The 16,971-nt window shown below is 37.6% G+C and overlaps 3 protein-coding genes across 3 annotated transcripts in view; 2 read left to right on the top strand and 1 right to left on the bottom strand.

Annotated features, from left to right (window-relative positions):
• The window catches only part of LOC134805155 (dipeptidase 1-like), a 132,942-nt gene that overhangs the window by 85,690 nt on the left and 30,281 nt on the right, over nt 1-16,971 (bottom strand). The gene's annotated exons all lie outside the window — the stretch shown is intronic.
• Nucleotides 1-16,971, top strand: part of LOC134804101 (uncharacterized) — a 24,233-nt gene extending 7,262 nt beyond the window's left edge. Inside the window, exons 5-10 of the mRNA XM_063777041.1 lie at nt 7,184-7,303; nt 8,765-8,880; nt 10,017-10,175; nt 10,659-10,827; nt 12,052-12,152; nt 16,672-16,971. Coding sequence (XP_063633111.1) covers nt 7,184-7,303; nt 8,765-8,880; nt 10,017-10,175; nt 10,659-10,827; nt 12,052-12,152; nt 16,672-16,754 — 748 coding nt within the window. The 3' untranslated portion in view covers nt 16,755-16,971. The remainder of the gene's footprint in view (nt 1-7,183; nt 7,304-8,764; nt 8,881-10,016; nt 10,176-10,658; nt 10,828-12,051; nt 12,153-16,671) is intronic.
• LOC134804073 (probable cytochrome P450 303a1) overlaps nt 1,042-16,971 on the top strand; it is a 372,282-nt gene continuing 356,352 nt past the window's right edge. Inside the window, exon 1 of the mRNA XM_063776975.1 lies at nt 1,042-1,050. The gene's annotated coding sequence lies outside the window, so the exon portion shown is untranslated. The remainder of the gene's footprint in view (nt 1,051-16,971) is intronic.

The following is a 16,971-nucleotide window of genomic DNA, read 5'->3' as shown; positions in this document are numbered from 1 at the left end:
ATTATTGCACATGAAGCATAAGGTCCCTTCTCTGAAGGAAAGCCACAAATAACCCCACGTGTATTGTGTCACGAGCGACTCAACTGTACAGTCGACGTCAAAAATATGTTTACATTTTTCGCCTTTATTACAAAGGAGTAAGGTTCAGAAGAAGCAAGAGGTTTTACATATACAATTTTACCTTTACCAGGCTAAGGGATATATTAGGTCCTTACCTATGAAATTGGCGTTTTTGTTCATAGATATAAGTCTGATCCTAGTTTTTTTTTTTTTTTACAAAAGTACATACACAATTACAATAAAACTACAATATGATTTCGCCAAACTGCTTGACAGCAATTAATTGTTATTTTTTATTGTTAAGTGTTCAGAATTAAGCCTTGAAAATAGGTCTTTTCATGTGCTGTCGGTTCGAGTATTAAAATTACTTATATTTTTCTAATGGTACCAATTTTCAAGAAATGGAGATATTGAAAACATACCTTAAAGGTGTCAAAAATTACTGGAAAAATTTTGTTTGGTTTGAATTAGCCATCAAAAAAATATCCGCAAAATTAATTGTATGGAAATTCGTGTTTCGTTGAAATTCTCCGAACAAAACGCCAATTTCATAGGTAATGACCTAATATATTTCCCACATACGGCACTTCAAACATGTGTTCTATTTCCGATGAGTAAGACTGACATTCGATTGTCATTTTTGAAATATCAGCCTGGTAGTGGGTTAAGCAAATCAAAACTTTTATTGACCAATGACAACTTTTTTAATAGCGGGTAATGGTTAGTTAGCTTCGTTCAGATAATTTGAACGCCTCGGTCACTCAGTTAGATGAATAAAAGCACGTAATGAAATCGTGACTCTTTATTTTTGAAGTGAAAACTTCTTTAGCGGCGCTGAGCACTTTTTGTGATGGGGAAAAAATGTTAAACTCGTAACAGGTGTCACGTGACCGTAAGACGTAAGACGTAACGTCTCTCTTTCTACCGCGCGGCGAAAATGTATGCCTGAGCCTGCTGTTTCGTTTAGGCGGCGCAGGGCGCGTGCGCGACGTCACGTGTGACGGACACTGTTACAATGTCATTGTGTTTTTCTTTTTTGATTTAAATGCTATGTAGTGAGTTTCCCTCAAACTGGTATTAATATAACTCTTGTACTCACAGTGATGTGCTTAGGGGTTTCAAGTAATGCGACAAAATAACGCTAGATGGCGTTAAGAGCCAACAGGAGTGGTCATTCCTCCATACAAACGTAGTCCTCGTTTTCCTCCGTGGTTTTTGAAGCTAGAGCAATGATTTTTTCAACACAGATTAATATTGTCAATATCTGTGTCGGACCGTTTTGCTTTTTTTGATATTTTTCTTTTTTAAGGCGCTAGAGCCCTTCAAAAACGGCCAAAATGGCCTAATAGACTATGCCGCAATGAGAGGCGTGGTATTCAAAACTGATATCAATTAGCCAAAAAAGCAAAACGGTCCGACACAGATAATTTCATAATCATTTAGATTTCCAAATTTGGTTACGATTGGTTAAGTTTTGGGGGAGGAAAAAGAGGACTACGAAACCTCGATTTTTGTCATTTTTACGCAGGATTTTTCGCCTCAGCTGCAGTTGTCCCTATCGCACTAATTTTAGGGGCGGAGTCAAGTTTCTAAATACGTACACAGCCAGAAAAGTGATGGGCAATAGTCGACATTTAATGTCGATAATCTAATGATGTAAGAAGTTATCGATAAACCGTCTTGTGTGAAAATATCTAGATCCTAAGATACAAGGGGTTTTGGGTTGAGAGTAGGGAACACATTTTTGTAGTTATGATATACAATCTATTATGAACTTTTTGATTCTAATATTTCAAATTAGAAATCAAAATCAAAAATATTTTATTGCATGGTTAAAATGGGTTAACAAAATTTTTAGGTACCTACAGGCACGCTTCGTAATTGTCGAGCAATTTAGGGTCCTAGCTGAATTGGTTGTTCCATACTTACTCGTGCTCTATGGAATGTCCAATTTAGCTAGAACCCTAAATGGCTCAACAATCACGGAGCGTGACAGTACAAATGATTCATGTTCTGTATAGCCTGCCCTACAATGGCGTTAATATTTGGTTGTCATGTCTATACTTCGTGTTTAAGCATTATTGAAAAAAAAAATAGTAAATACTAATATTAACTACTAAGTACATAACTATTACAAAAAAAGCTAAATAATTATACGATTGCATGCTTAAAAAAGACACGTCACCTTGACTCTAATGCTAAACAAACGAAGAATAAGAACTAACAGCGATAAGACCGCCTGTTGCTACCTTTATCTACATTGTAAATCGGTTTTAGGGTTCCGTACCCAAAGGGTAAAACACGGGACCCTATTACTAAGATTCCGCTGTCCGTCCGTCCGTTTGTCACCAGGCTGTATCTCACGAACCGTGATAGCTAGACAGTTGAAATTTTCACAGATGATTTATTTCTGTTGCCGCTATAACAACAAATACTAAAAACAGGATAAAATAAAATTTTTAGTGGGGCCTCCCATACAACAAACGTGATTTTTGACCGAAGTTAAGCAACGTCGGGCGGGGTCAGTACTTGGATGGGTGACCGTTTTTATAAATAATGGTACGGAACCCTTCGTGTGCGAGTCCGACTTGCACTTCGCCGGTTTTTTTTAAATTTGTTTTTATGTTTGTGGTGTAATAAAGAATATTTTAGAGTCAGACCAAGAAAAGTCTACAGCAATTTTGATAGCACACGCAGTGCAAGTGTTATTTATATGTCATAATTTCATAGAAGCGACGTTTGAAATAATACTTGCACTGCGTGTTCTATCAAAATCGCTATAGATTTTTCTTGGCCTAACTCTACTTTAAATTACAAAGTAAGGCCTAAATTATAAAATAAGGCCCATCAATGTTTTTTTTTTGTGTTTATTAAACTTGATATTTTGTCTATAGCATTAGCGGACATGGCCTCAAAATTTAAACCCGCTTAAGAATCGGGCCTTATTTCGTGCATTATATACAATACTACCCATTTTTGTGTAGTCATTATTTATACTATAGAAGCATTGTTTGAGTAGCCAATTATTTAAACAGTATTTTTTTAAAGGGCAACGGTGGCAATATTTTAAGGTCTGGATAATAAGATACAGATCTTAATAAGGATATCAATGTAAGTGAATGTTACCATGACTACCAAACAAACAAATGTGATAGAATTTGCCAGCTGGCATTGTAACATTCAGACAGTTACCTATGTACCTAATCTGAAATATGAATAAATTAGTAATATTTTAAACAGGAAAGTAAACCGAATTTTGGCCTTTTGCTGGACACAATCACAATAGTAATTTGTTTTACAAGAGGGCAAAGTTTATCGCCACCGGTTGATGCATTTGCAGCACCAATGGTAGAAAATGCAAGCTCATCATCAACTGCATAATCGACGTTTGATATGACTATTGAATCCGAGCTTTTTGATCATGAATCATGATAAAACAAAATTTTAGAAGGTCGCAGAATAGTGGATTTAAAATATTTATTTTCTGTGATCTCAAATATCAGGCACGATCATACAAATTGTACATTTGCTGATCTTGCCTTTGTCATTGAAAGACGTAAGGGTTTACACAGAGACTATATATTTAAGTGTAAAATGTGCAAAAAAAAGGAAACGATACACTCTGAAGACCCAAAAAGAAAATGTTAGTAAATACTGCTCCTCCCCATGGCTACTTGGTTCCTTATTCAACCTACCTGAAATTAAACGAGTAGGTTAGTAAATTATTTCATTTTACATTATAAAGTTAAATGTTTAGGTATCTCAATCACTTACTCACTGGTGGACATGGACGCAAAATTTTTGCCCATCTACTTATACTATCATATAAAAAATGAAATTTTGAAAGTTAGCACGCTTAAAGTTCGTTTTTTTTTGCACTAAGGTAACAGATTTTGACATGTCTTATTAAAAATTACCATTGAAAAATAAGTCATAGCAAATATGTTAGAATTATAAATCATATTAATCATATTAATGAGCAAGAGCACCCTAAACCGGCGAGCGTGTATGAGGAATGTTATGAATGTGAAGGAAGCGAAAGTGGTATGTCAGGATCGTAGCAAGTGGAAATCCGTGGTCTCTGCCTACCCCTCCGGGAAATAGGCGTGATTGTATGTATGTATGTATGTATGTATGTATTAATCATATACTTTTTTATATTCTTTTGCTTTCATAAGTAATATAAACTAATTTTTGAAAGCGTTTTTCAATAATTATTAATAAAAAGACACGTCATGATTGTTTACCTTCTTTCTAATGCTAAAAAATAACGAACTATAATAACCGGGCCTTATTTGGTACAGAACCTTGATTTGATAGGTACATCGGATATTCTGGGCCCCTGAGTTTGTTACGTAAAGGACAAAATGGTGACATGTGGTTAGAGCTGATACTGTTAAACTAGTGGTTCTGTGCGCTAAGTATAAAAAATAAGCTTCAGCGAACTCATTAAGCCTAGAAAAAACCCTACACCCTACTGCCACTTGAGTCAGTCTTGAGTCTTTGAATCAATTTCCGTAGTAGTACTACTACTACTAAGGTACTAGGAGGTAATAAGGCCTATAGTAGGTATAATAAGGCCTACCTGAAAAATAATGTTCTTACAACAGTGTAACCGTGTTAGTTATTTGAGTAACATATATGTAAAGTGATACAATTAAAAGCTAACAGCAAACCAGTACATAAATTATATCTTATGTACTTCTTATGAATTACACTCTTATAAAGGTTTCGGCTAATTACGCTTAATTACTTGAATAAAGGTAGATGAATTGCGTGCGGTCCAATAGGTAACCACAACTCACGGAGTCCAAAACAATAAGCTGATCAGCAAAGTCAAGTAAACAAAGCCAAGTCACAGTAGTAGAAAGATTATCGAGTTCCGTAAACGTAAGCCGGGTCAAAAAATTCAATCGCAACACAGTAAGTATTAATAAGTGAACGCCTCGTGGCAGTAACGCACGAAAAATAACATTGCAAATTGTCGGCAATGAGGCGCGCGCGGGTGCAAGCGTACGCATCTGTGTGCGTGCATTACACACACAAATACAGTCTCTCACGCCCCGTCAGAGCGACGGGTATATTCAGCTTGAAATCTCAAAATTGACTTTTAGCTCAGCTCCCGTTTCGTCTTAACCTCAATTATACATAGTGCTGCAGACATTTTGCACTAGATGGCCCTGTTATTAATATTTTGAGTTACAATGTCGTTGATTTTTCATTTCTGCCAGCACTCCCGGAATGCAACCCGTTGTTTTTTTGTACCGAAAATGTAGGAAAGTTATAATACTCTCAAATTTCGAACGCTATCTTCAAAAAAACACGGTCAAAATTTGTCTTTCATATTCATAAGCTTAGCTTTCCAAGCTAGACGTTAAATATTGGACTATATTATAATAGCGTTTGAGTTAAAATTTGTATTCTTCCATTTTAAACTGAAATGAATGAAATTACTAGCGAACTTGAACAGTAAATAAACATTTTATTACAAACGAAATATTACATTTAACCTTCGTGTTCGTTCCACTCTGGACTTTAAATGTATGTTATTAAAATTGGAATTAGAACGTTCTGTTTTTTGACGGGAATCAGAAGTTTGGTAGGGGATGTAGGTAAGATAAGGGGGGGGGTGGGTGAGGGGTGAAAGGGGGAGGTAATTAAGTGAGTGGTCTGTGATCCTCATAAACGGTTGGTTAGATTGTTAAACTAGATTAGGACAAGGTTTTATTCGACGAGTTTTGATTGGAGTTGGTGACTTTTCTTTTTGGTTTCACAATTAAATATTTAATTAGCTATAAGATTGGAACTTCCTTTTAAGTATCAGATGTAGTGCATAATCCTTAGGGGCTATTCATAAATTACGTCATTTCAAATTAGGGGGGGGGTCTGGACATCGGATGACGGTAGCATGAAGTAGGAGGAAATGGGGTCATTTGAAGCATGATTTTTGGATGATTATAGGGGGGGGGGGGTCAAAAATCGTCATAAATCGATGACTTAATGTATGGACAGCCCCTTTACAGATGTAGTGCATAATTATTTTCCATCGTATTTTCTCGGAAACGTTCGTATTTGTCATGCTACTTCAGTCAACCTCAGTACTTTTTGTATCGACAATGACTGAAATAGCAAGACAGGTTCGTACGTTTCCGTGAAAATACGATGGAAAATAATTATGCACTACATAATATGTAGGTCTGTACCATCGTATTTTCACGAAAACGTACGAACATGTCATGCTATTTCTCAGTCTCAGTACAAAAAGTAACTGAGCTGACTGAAGTAGCTTGATAAATATGAATTATCTGTTACAATAATTGTTCTACGCCATGAGAAATATGTGGCTTTCCATCACATAAGGTTCCTTATGCTTCAAGTGCATTATAAGGTCCTTATTGCACATGAAGCATAAAAGTAACCTTCTCTGATGAAAAGCCACATATTTCTTTTTAGCGATAGATATTTTTGACGCATAGTTTGATCCGCTACTTTTGATGCTGACTGTTCGTGCTCACAAATGAAAAATAAACAGAAAAAAATCATAGAACCGAATAAAATATGTAAATAACTCTCTCGTTAGGGGTGATTTAAAAACTCTATGGGATGAAATGGCCTCCAATTTGGAAGATTGCATTTTGTGGCCCGCTTTTGGGATATTTACTTTTATTACTGTATACCGACTGTGGGTGGGAGGTCCAGGTGTGATTAAAGGTGTTTAACTACACCAGCTCGTAAATGCATTCTTTATACCTAGGTACTTAAAAAAACGATGAGAATGTTGCATTTTTATCCAAACAATAGTTGCTTGTTTTATAAGGGGCAAACTTTTTGTTTAACTCCTTGTGCTAGTACAACTACTTCACTTCACTTACTTCAGCTGTCTTATTTGCATGATATTCACTTTAACCCTTCCTCTATCTATTCTAGAGTGAAGACTTTGGACGAAGAAAATATTAGCAAAACAATGTAAAATTTATTCCTGAGTCATGGGTATTTTCGCTGTATATAAGTATGTATTAATCTATATAAGTAAGTATGTATATAGTACAAGCTTTGCATAGTTTGGGGCTAGGTTGATCTGTGTAAGATGTCCCCTAATATTTATTTATTTATTTATTTTCAGGTTTAAATGCTGCGAAATAATCTTCGAAACGCTAAACTGCGTAGGGCTTTGCATTCAGTCACAGGCCGTTCTTACCATGTACGGGAGTGGATACACAACAGGCATCACCGTCGACATGGGGTACGTAAAGTGTATTCATCCTTACTTGTCCTAACATGTAAACCAGGGCTCTCCAAACCCCGGTCCGCGGGCCATTACCGGCCCGCGGCGCGTTCCAATCCGGCCCGCCGACACCCAAAGCGTCCGGCCCGCGGGAGCCAGGCTCCAGGGGTTCAGCCCTAACAGCAGCAACCAGATATCCCTCAGGTAAAACAGTTTGGAGACCCCTGATGTAAACAAACACTTCTGGAAGACATTAACACACTTTTCTTTGGAATTATACAATAATCATCACTTAAAATGTTGTTGTATACTTAAAGATACTGTCTAACGGCTCGATTCGAAAAATAAATTAGATTTCTACTAGACTTCAACAAGTTACGATAAGGATAATTTAAAGATATTTGTAAGATAGGTATGTCAAATTTGACGTTTCCGCGATTCTGGAGGTCCTCTTGAACGATTTCGACAAGTTATGACTTAGATATCCAAGTCACATCTAGTCGATATCTGATGTAGATCTAGTTGATCTCTAAATCGTCTCAAGATCTTGTGATTATCTCGAAATCCGAATATGCCTGGAAGTATTGAAATCAACCAAATAACCACTGAAAAATATCATTTCCAATAACATTTTCATCAATAAGCGCAGTAACGAACGGATCACCTCAAAAACATCTGACGATGACATTACGATGTCTAGTTTGTCTACGAGTATTGTTGGAATGACACTTTGACATCACGTTTGTTTACATAATAAGACACGTAAGAATAAATATACACTTTGCAGTCAAAGAATTTAATTTCAGTACCATTTCGTACATTGTCACAGTGACAGTCAATATGAAAGTCGCTATGGACCTCATAGGTACAGTCGCCATCAGATATATCGGAGCGGCCAAGGTGCTCACAAATATCTGGACACGCCTCTATTGTCAAGGCGTTAGAGTGCGTGTTCATTTTTGAGCACCTCGGCCGCTCCGATATATCCGATGGCGACTGTACATACTATCGGCACTGTGATAAGGTACGATATGGTACTTAAAATTAAATTCCTTGATCGTACTTGAGTATTTGTTAGTAACTTTTAATGATTGTGTTTTTAACAAGTTTTTATTTAACTTGTTATATGTTCGTGTCGATCAAGTTAAATTAAACCCACTTTTCCGTCGCGTGGGTGGGTTTAATTCGCGGGCACATGCACGCGGGTGCCATTGTAAGTAAAATCCACCGAACGCATACGCGACAGTCAGGCTAAGCGTACGTATGCTGAGACGCAGGCGATGCAGTTCACGCAACGTAGCGCAGAGCAGATTTTGTAAAGTAGAGAACGTCCTTTAGCTACGCACGCTGCATCACAAGGACGTTCCATACGTCTCATACGCTTAGCCTTAGGGCTGTTCATAATATTGTCGATTAACCCGCCCATCCCCTCAGTGCACCCGCACTAGCTAGCGGACGCCCTAAATTCTTCTGTTTCAGATATGACAAGGTAGACATATCCCCGGTGTACGAGGGAGGTCTTATTGCGTATGCGCAAACGACTACTGGCATCCCGAGCTTGGAACTACATGAGTATATACGGAAGCTGCTTGAAGGTAAACTTAACCCTTTGTAGGGCATAAGGCATTTCAGAAATTATGAAAAATTGAATCCTATCACTTTGAAACACAGTTCGTAATCATGTGGGAAATATAATATATTCCCTCTGCCTTATAGAGAGTTAACCAATATAATCCAGTAACTTTATCGAATTTTGTAACCTGGCTCTTTTGCGTCAAATCCGGTAGTGCTGATTTTTTGCAGACTTATTTATGATGTTGGCCCAATGAATAAAACAAGTTTGTGACTTCGAGCGCCGAACGCAACTTTGTCAAATATCGAAAAACCCGCGAAAATTTCGGTTTTCTTTTAGATTTGGGCGATTATAACCCTAAAGGACTAGTTTTTGATAGTGCCTTCTCAGGGCGTTTTTAAAGTGGACTAGATTGGCTACAGTACGAGACTAGAATTGTCTAGAACCTCAAGGTGTCAGAGTTCAGTTCCTTCTTGGAACGCAGCTCCCTGAGCACTGAACTCTGCTGGCCGAACGCACTGCACCTTAAATAGTCTAGTTTCATCATCATCATCATCATCATCATCTCAGCCATAAGACGTCCACTGCTGAACATAGGCCTCCCCCTTGGACCTCCATACGTGCCGGTTGGAAGCGACCCGCATCCAGCGTCTTCCGGCGACCTTAACAAGATCGTCTGTCCATCTTGTGGGTGGACGTCCTACGCTGCGCTTGCTAGTCCGTGGTCTCCACTCGAGCACTTTTCGACCCCATCGGCCATCTTCTCTGCGTGCAATGTGGCCTGCCCATTGCCACTTCAGCTTGCTAATCCGGTGGGCTATGTAGTCTAGTTTAGATTTATAAAATCTAGTTTTCCCCTAATACCGTAGGCTGAATTGCTGAATTGTTTACCAATCAGCTCTGTACTTCAGTACCCTTCTTTCAATCCAAATCAAACCAAAATTATCTGGTTTGTTATGTAAGTGTAATCCTTTACCAGACTGACATTTCAAAAATGACAATCGAATGTCAGTCTTACTCATCGAAAAAAGAACACATGTTTGAAGTGCCGTATGTGGAAAATATATATCCCTTAGCCTGGTAAAGAGTTAAAAACTTAAGTACCTATCATTAATGCAACATTTAGACCTTTTTTTACTGTTAAAAAAATATTTTCAGAAAGAAATGTCAACATAACCTCTCAACGAGTGCTGCGTGACTTAAAAAAGACAGCTTACATTACGAGAAACGCCGCGTATAACATGAAGACTGCTAATAAAACCTTCACTCTGCCCGACGGCGAAGTTATAGACATAAGCAACGAAGCCTTCATGGCAGGTTAGTAGTAAAACAAAATCATTAACCATTTTAGGACATTTAAGGTATTTAACCATTATCCAGGCATAGTACAATCTACGAATTTAATTTCCTACCCATTTATTTGTACTTTGTCAGTGACAGTATGAGGTCTCTAACAACTTTTATATTGATTGTCACCGTGACAAGGTACGAAATTGGGCGGAAATTAAATTCTCTGACTGTACGATTTATCGATCACAATCGCGCCAATAGAATTTCAATATTTTTCTCCCAAAAATTACTATAGAAATTTTAGTTTCCACTACGTTACGAACATAAGAGATACTATAAGTAATTTCACACTTTAACGTGACGTAATGGAACTTACATTTTAGGACATCCTTTTTTAATGAGGATAGAGAATGCTGACGATTCTGAGTAGAATAATCCCATGAATGTCTAGATTTGTAAGAAACAGGTTTCCAGTATTTCTTTTGAAAACGCTCAGTTGCAATTTTCCAGGGGAAGTCCTCTTCCAACCGGAACTGGCAGTTCCAGGCTGGGACGTATTGTCATTACCCAAGGCAGTACAGAAGACATCAGAAATGTGTGACCCTGATTTACGAACCGAACTGTTGAGCGGTGTCGTGCCCTGTGGAGGCATGTCCATGATACCTGGACTATGTCCTAGGTTAGTATCGTTGTCCTTGAACCTTACTGCATTGGCTTAACCCTTTATCAGGCTAAGGGATATATATTTCCCACATACGGCACTTCAATCATGTGTTCTATTTTCGATGAGTAAGACTGACATTCGATTGTCATTTTTGAACTGTCAGCCTGGTAAGGTCCGTAAGTATTTTGTGTAGTGTCACGGTCGCCATGTAAAGATACGAGAATTAGTAAGACTGGGACATGCTGGCTATACCCAAGGCAGTCCAGAAGATATCAGAAATGTGTGACCCTGATTTACGAACCGAACTGTTGAACGGTGTCGTGCCATGTGGAGGCATGTCCATGATACCTGGACTGTGTCCTAGGTTAGTATCGTTGACCTTGAACCTTATTGCATTGGCCTAAATAAGTATTTTGTGTAGTGTCACGGTCGCCATGTAAAGGGACGATATGAGAGTTAGTGAACAGACTGATACGTGCTGGTTATACTCAAGGCAGTATTGAAGGCATCATAAATGTGAACTGAACTACGATCAGAACTGTCGTTGGGCTATTTTATTTAAAACACTGATTTCAACTTTCACGTTTTTACACATTATTAAATTGTACAACGGTACTTAATCGCGTATTTAACTTTTAAGATTTACCTCCGACGTTTCGAGGACGTCGTTGTCCCCATGATCTCGGAGAAGACTAGCTAAAGTTGACATCAACATCTTCTAGCCGCGCGAGTTTTTCGAACTACCCGCACCTGGCCTTGTTTATCAGTTTGAACGTTTTACGCACTAGGGATGTTACTCTGTCGACACACAACATGTATTCGATTTATCGACTGTCGATATTCAGATGGATTCTGTCGAGAGATTATTTTATTAAATACGCTATTAAGTCCCGTTGTACAATTTTATGATATTTTATTTTAAGTTGAACAATTGTATTTTTTAAGTTATTTATACTCAGAATAACAAACTCTTTGATCCTAATAGGAAAAAAAGCGTTCTAAAATGTCCATATATTTTTCGATCATTCCATTCCGTTGACGTCATCAAAGTTTATGAAAAATATTAGTAAGTGAATGAAAAAAAAAGAGCTCGGGACACTTATTTTCCTCTATAAGGATTGAAAGAGCTCGTGATTCCTAGTATATAAATAGCATAAAAATGACAAAAAAAGTGTAGTGTACAATTTTAAATAAAATACCCGAGTTTCATACAAAATTACAAATTAATGTATGTTCTAGATTAAAACAAGATCTGGAAGTACTGACCGGCGAGGTAGTGAACGTGTATTCGTCGGACGAGGCGTATGCTCTGTCGTGGCTTGGTGGCGCCACATATGGAGGTATTTAATATTTATAGTGCAGTCAGCAGCAGAAGTAGCTAAGCGAGCGAGGTGTTCAAAATTACCAAACGCTCTTATTCTCTTAACAGTAAAGTCGCGTCACGATCATTTTGAACACCTGGCCCGCTTAGCAACTTCTGCTGCTGATTGTATGTATAACTAGTTACTTATAGTTATACTGCATATATGTTCTCCTCTAGCCAGAGCGTTATCTGAGGTTCTACTATTTGTACAAAAATAATGGTTTAGACATAAAAAAAAAAACAAAATACAGAAAAGTGTAGGTATTGTCGCTATCAGATATAAATATTTGAACACGCCTCTATAGTATATTCATCTATTGTCACGGTGCTAGGGTGCGAGTTCAGATATTTTTGAGCACCTCGGCCGCTCCGATATATCTGATGGTGACTGTACGTTCGAATCGGCCCCTGTGCGTCTCGCTCGCGCTAACGATATGTACAGTCAGTACAGTTAGCACCTTTGCATACAAACTTCTATGCAGGGGGGGTACCTTTTCTCTGCAGCTGACTGTACGAGCGAGCGAAATTCACGCGCGAATGATAACAAAACGACATAAATTAGATAACATTTTGACATAATAATGTAAGTCAGGATTGGCCTACTTTAAGTCACTTCAGTCGCTGCACTACACTACAGTTGAGTTCATTAATATGAATACATTTTTTCACATTGCAATTGGTTTAGGTGAAAAACCGGCCAAGTGCGAGTCGGACTCGCGTTCCAAGGGTTACGTACATTAAGTCCGACTCACGCTTGACTGCACATTTTTAATAGGTATTCCTGTTAGGTTAGGTTAGGCTAGGTAAAGAATTTTTGACCCAGTAGTTTCGGAGATAAAGGGGGAATGGTAATTTTTTGGCTATTTTCTTAAATATCTCTTCTAACCTATTTATTTTAAAATTATAAAAAATATATTTGAACTCTCAAAATGAGCTCTTTCATTTGACATATTACTAGTGGCTCTGTGAGCTGTAGACCTCGCGAGCAGAGTTTAAAACTGAATAAATGTATGGTTCCGTTGTTTTGAAGAATTTAGAGAATCTAATTTGACCATAAAAACTTAACTATCAATTGCTTACAAAATTCGGGAATTGGTTTAGATATGTGACCTGTAGAGTAGAACATATATGGACATACGAAACAATTTTTGGCTAACAGGCCAATTCAAACTTACACTGATATCAGAAAGACATCTAACTGATGTCATTTAGTTATCGTGCACTTCACTCGTTCTTGTCCGTACATGTATTGGCGCAAGCGAGACGCACGATGACTACTAAATAACATGATAAAAATATCATCCCGATGTCAGTGTACGGTCGATGCCCCTTAAGTATACACGTCGCCATACTAATTGTATAGAAAAGTGGATAGAGTTAGACCAAGAAAAGTCTGCAGAGATTTTGACAGCACACGCAGTGCCAATGTTATTTGTGCCAGTGTCAAAATCTCTGCAGACTTTTCTTGGTCTAACTCTACTTATGTTAGGAAACCAACATTACCTTTGAATTAACCTGTAAACTGCAACTAAGAAGCTTCGTGCGCGAGTGTGGCCCATAATTTCCGAAAATCATTTTTTCTTCGAGGCAATTACCTACTCCGTTCTCATATTTTGCGTTGCCCATAATTTCCCGAAATCATTCATTCTCGGTAGCAATTACTCCGTTCCCATATTTTCCCAATCGTTTTCTTCCGCAATCGCCTATTTTTAATATTTTTAAATTAATCTTTTCCGTATAGTTTTCGTTCTTTTAAATATCTAGGATAATATTTTCTTGTTACTGTATGTTCATAGTGTAGTAATTATATTTGTTACTTGTAGGTATTTCACATACAACAAATATCAAAAACACTAAAATTAAAGCATAATCTAAAAAACCAAACGCTGTCAGCCAATAACTCTAACCTACCTCTGGGAGCAGATTCGTTTTTAGGGTCATCAAAAAAAAATAGCCCTAACCTACCTATCTCTGGGAGCAGTTTCGTTTTTAGGGTCATCAAAAAAAAATAACCCTAACCTACCTATCTCTGGGAGCAGTTACGTTTTTAGGGTCATCAAAAAAAATAACCCTAACCTACCTATTTGAAAAAAACCTGGTTATTTTTACCACTAGCATTAAAAAAAAGAGAAAATATGGAGATAGAGAATATTTAGTTAGTGAAAAAAAAAACCTACTGGTTATTTTAACTACTAGGATTAAAAATAAAAGGGAATAAATTGAGAAAAGGAAAATTTAGTTTATATAAAATTTAGGAAAATATAGTAAAAAATGTACACGAAAAATTAAATAAAGCGAAGAAATTCCACTGGGAAAAAATGAGAACGGAGTAATTGCCTCGAAGAAAAAATGATTTCCGGAAATTATGGGCCATTTTAGCGAGGCGATCCAAATTAAAAGGCTCAAAGTCTAACTAACATTATTGTTAGTTAGACTTTGAGCCCGGGAAAGCGCAACGTACGAGCAACCTACAGCTAGTTCCCTGAGCCCAAGGTCGACCACTACCCTAGGCAATGTTAACCCCTGCGATTTATGGATGGTGACCGCCCATGCTATAAACGTAAGTGGAAATTGACTCCTGGAACAGCCATGCCCTTGAACTAAAACCGCTAAAAAAATGTTCAAACAAAAACTCAAACGAATACGCTTACCTCGCGCTTCGCGCTCGCTTGATCAATCAGCAATACGATGTTTAAGTGCAAAAATAAATAAAAAAATTTGCATTTACTGGGGATCGAACCGGGTACCTATCCCATATCCTTGCTTGTAAGCGTCTTTCCAACTGCGCTATGATAGCATTTAGATGAGCTGACGAAATTTGGTTACTTATTCTCGAGTATGAATTTAAATATCTAATCTAAAGAGAATAAAGTGTATAGGGAACGTGCGTGAACTATAGGGGGCAGCACAGGAGCCGTCAGATCTTTGGCGCGAAGCGTAGATGAGTAGTTTATGATTCCGATGTAGCCCGCGAGATGGCAGAACCTACTATGCACAAGGAAACGTACTTACGAGAACGGTAGATGGTAGCACTTGCTTTGGCAATGTACATGTGCACATATGTTTCCGATTCAGGCCACAAGATGGCAGGCCCTCCAACGCGCACGGTCCCTATAGTGGGCGCGCGTGAACTATAGGGGGTAGCATAGGAGCCGTCAGATTTTTGGCGTGAGGCGTAAATGTGACGTTCATGCTTCCGATGTAGCCCACAAGATGACAGAACCTACTATGCATAAGGAAACGTACTACAAGAACGGTAGATGGTAGAACTTGTTTTGGCAATGTACATGTTTCCGATTCAGGCCACAAGATGGCAGACCCTCCAACGCGCATGGTCCCTATATGTAGTAGAGGGTTATTGTCATACTAAATTTTGTAGTCACAGTAAATTTACTGCCATCTTTCGATACAGGATTAAAATGAAAATGAAAAAAAATATCAATAAATGTATATATGTATGGATAAATGATTTTTTTTATTTTTAGAACGAGTAAAAATTGTTAAATATAAAATGGTGTCGCCATCTAGACGAGCATAGGCCAAAGGTATGGCGCCGTATATTCAAGAATCAAATTTTCTTTAAAGCGCAAAAAGCCATCATCTCTTGCAAAAAATAAACGAATGCGCTTAGCCCGCGCTTGATAAATAAAAAATACGATTTTTTTCATTTTTTCAAAATAAAAAAATAAAATAAAAAACAACAATTGATACGAAATTTAAGTATAAAAAAATACAAAAAGTTATGTAGCAGCATACAATTACTGGGGATGGAACCAGGGACCTCCCTATGCAAACAAAAAAGCGAACGTTTGCAAAATGCGCCATGATAGTTCTTACTAAAGCTGACGAAATTTAGCTACTCATTCTCAAGTAAAAACTAAATATCTAAATACCGCAGAAACCAGCGATACAAATTTTCTGAAATCATCATATCAAAAAGAAAAAACTCTTATGATATCGATACGACTATTTGTTTAGGCGACAGGTATCACGACTCCGCCATTTTTTTAAATTTCCAAAAACCGGATTGACAAATAAATTTTATTCAGTCATAGAATCTGGTCACAAAATTTCATGAGAATCGGTTAAGAATTGCGACCTGTAGAGGAGAACATCCGGACATACGAAAGCAAAATGCCCGAGTCAAAACGTAGACCTTCGCTTCGCTTCGGTCAATTATAACACGATATAGTTTAAAAAGCTTTATTTTTTAATTTTCTCATTTACCCCCCAAAAGTGGCCCCCATGTTTAAAATTCATTTATTTACGTTACATGTCCGTCTTTGGGTCACTAATTGACATATGTGTGCCAAATTTCAAATTAATTGGTCCAGTAGTTTCCGAGAAAATAGGCGGTGACAGACGGACAGACAGACAGAAGCACGAGTGAACCTTTGGGTTCCGTTTTTTTCCTCTTGAGGTACGGAACCCTAAAAATGTATATTTATGAACTGGGCTGTATATGGATTAACTTGATAAACATGCATAATTTGTAGGTATGCCGACGCCGAAAATATGGGTTACTAAGAGGCAGTACGAAGATTTCGGAGAGAAAATTGTCAAAAACAAGTTTACTTAGTTATTTTTGTCTAGTTGTAATAAAAAACATACCTAACTGATTATTTTGTGTTAGCTTGATTTCATTATCTAGACTTTTGAACACCGTTTGCAAATGTATATGCTTCTGTAAAATCCCGTTTTAAAAGAACATTCAGCTGAATACATAGCATGACAAATACGAACGTTTCCATAAAAGTACAAAGGGAATGGTTATTTAATATGTATCTGTAGATTCC

This window comes from Cydia splendana, chromosome Z (genome assembly GCF_910591565.1).
Source record: "Cydia splendana chromosome Z, ilCydSple1.2, whole genome shotgun sequence".
Lineage (NCBI taxonomy): Eukaryota > Metazoa > Arthropoda > Insecta > Lepidoptera > Tortricidae > Cydia > Cydia splendana.
Note: the sequence above shows the minus strand (reverse complement) of the source record. Positions and strands in the feature narration are given on the sequence as shown.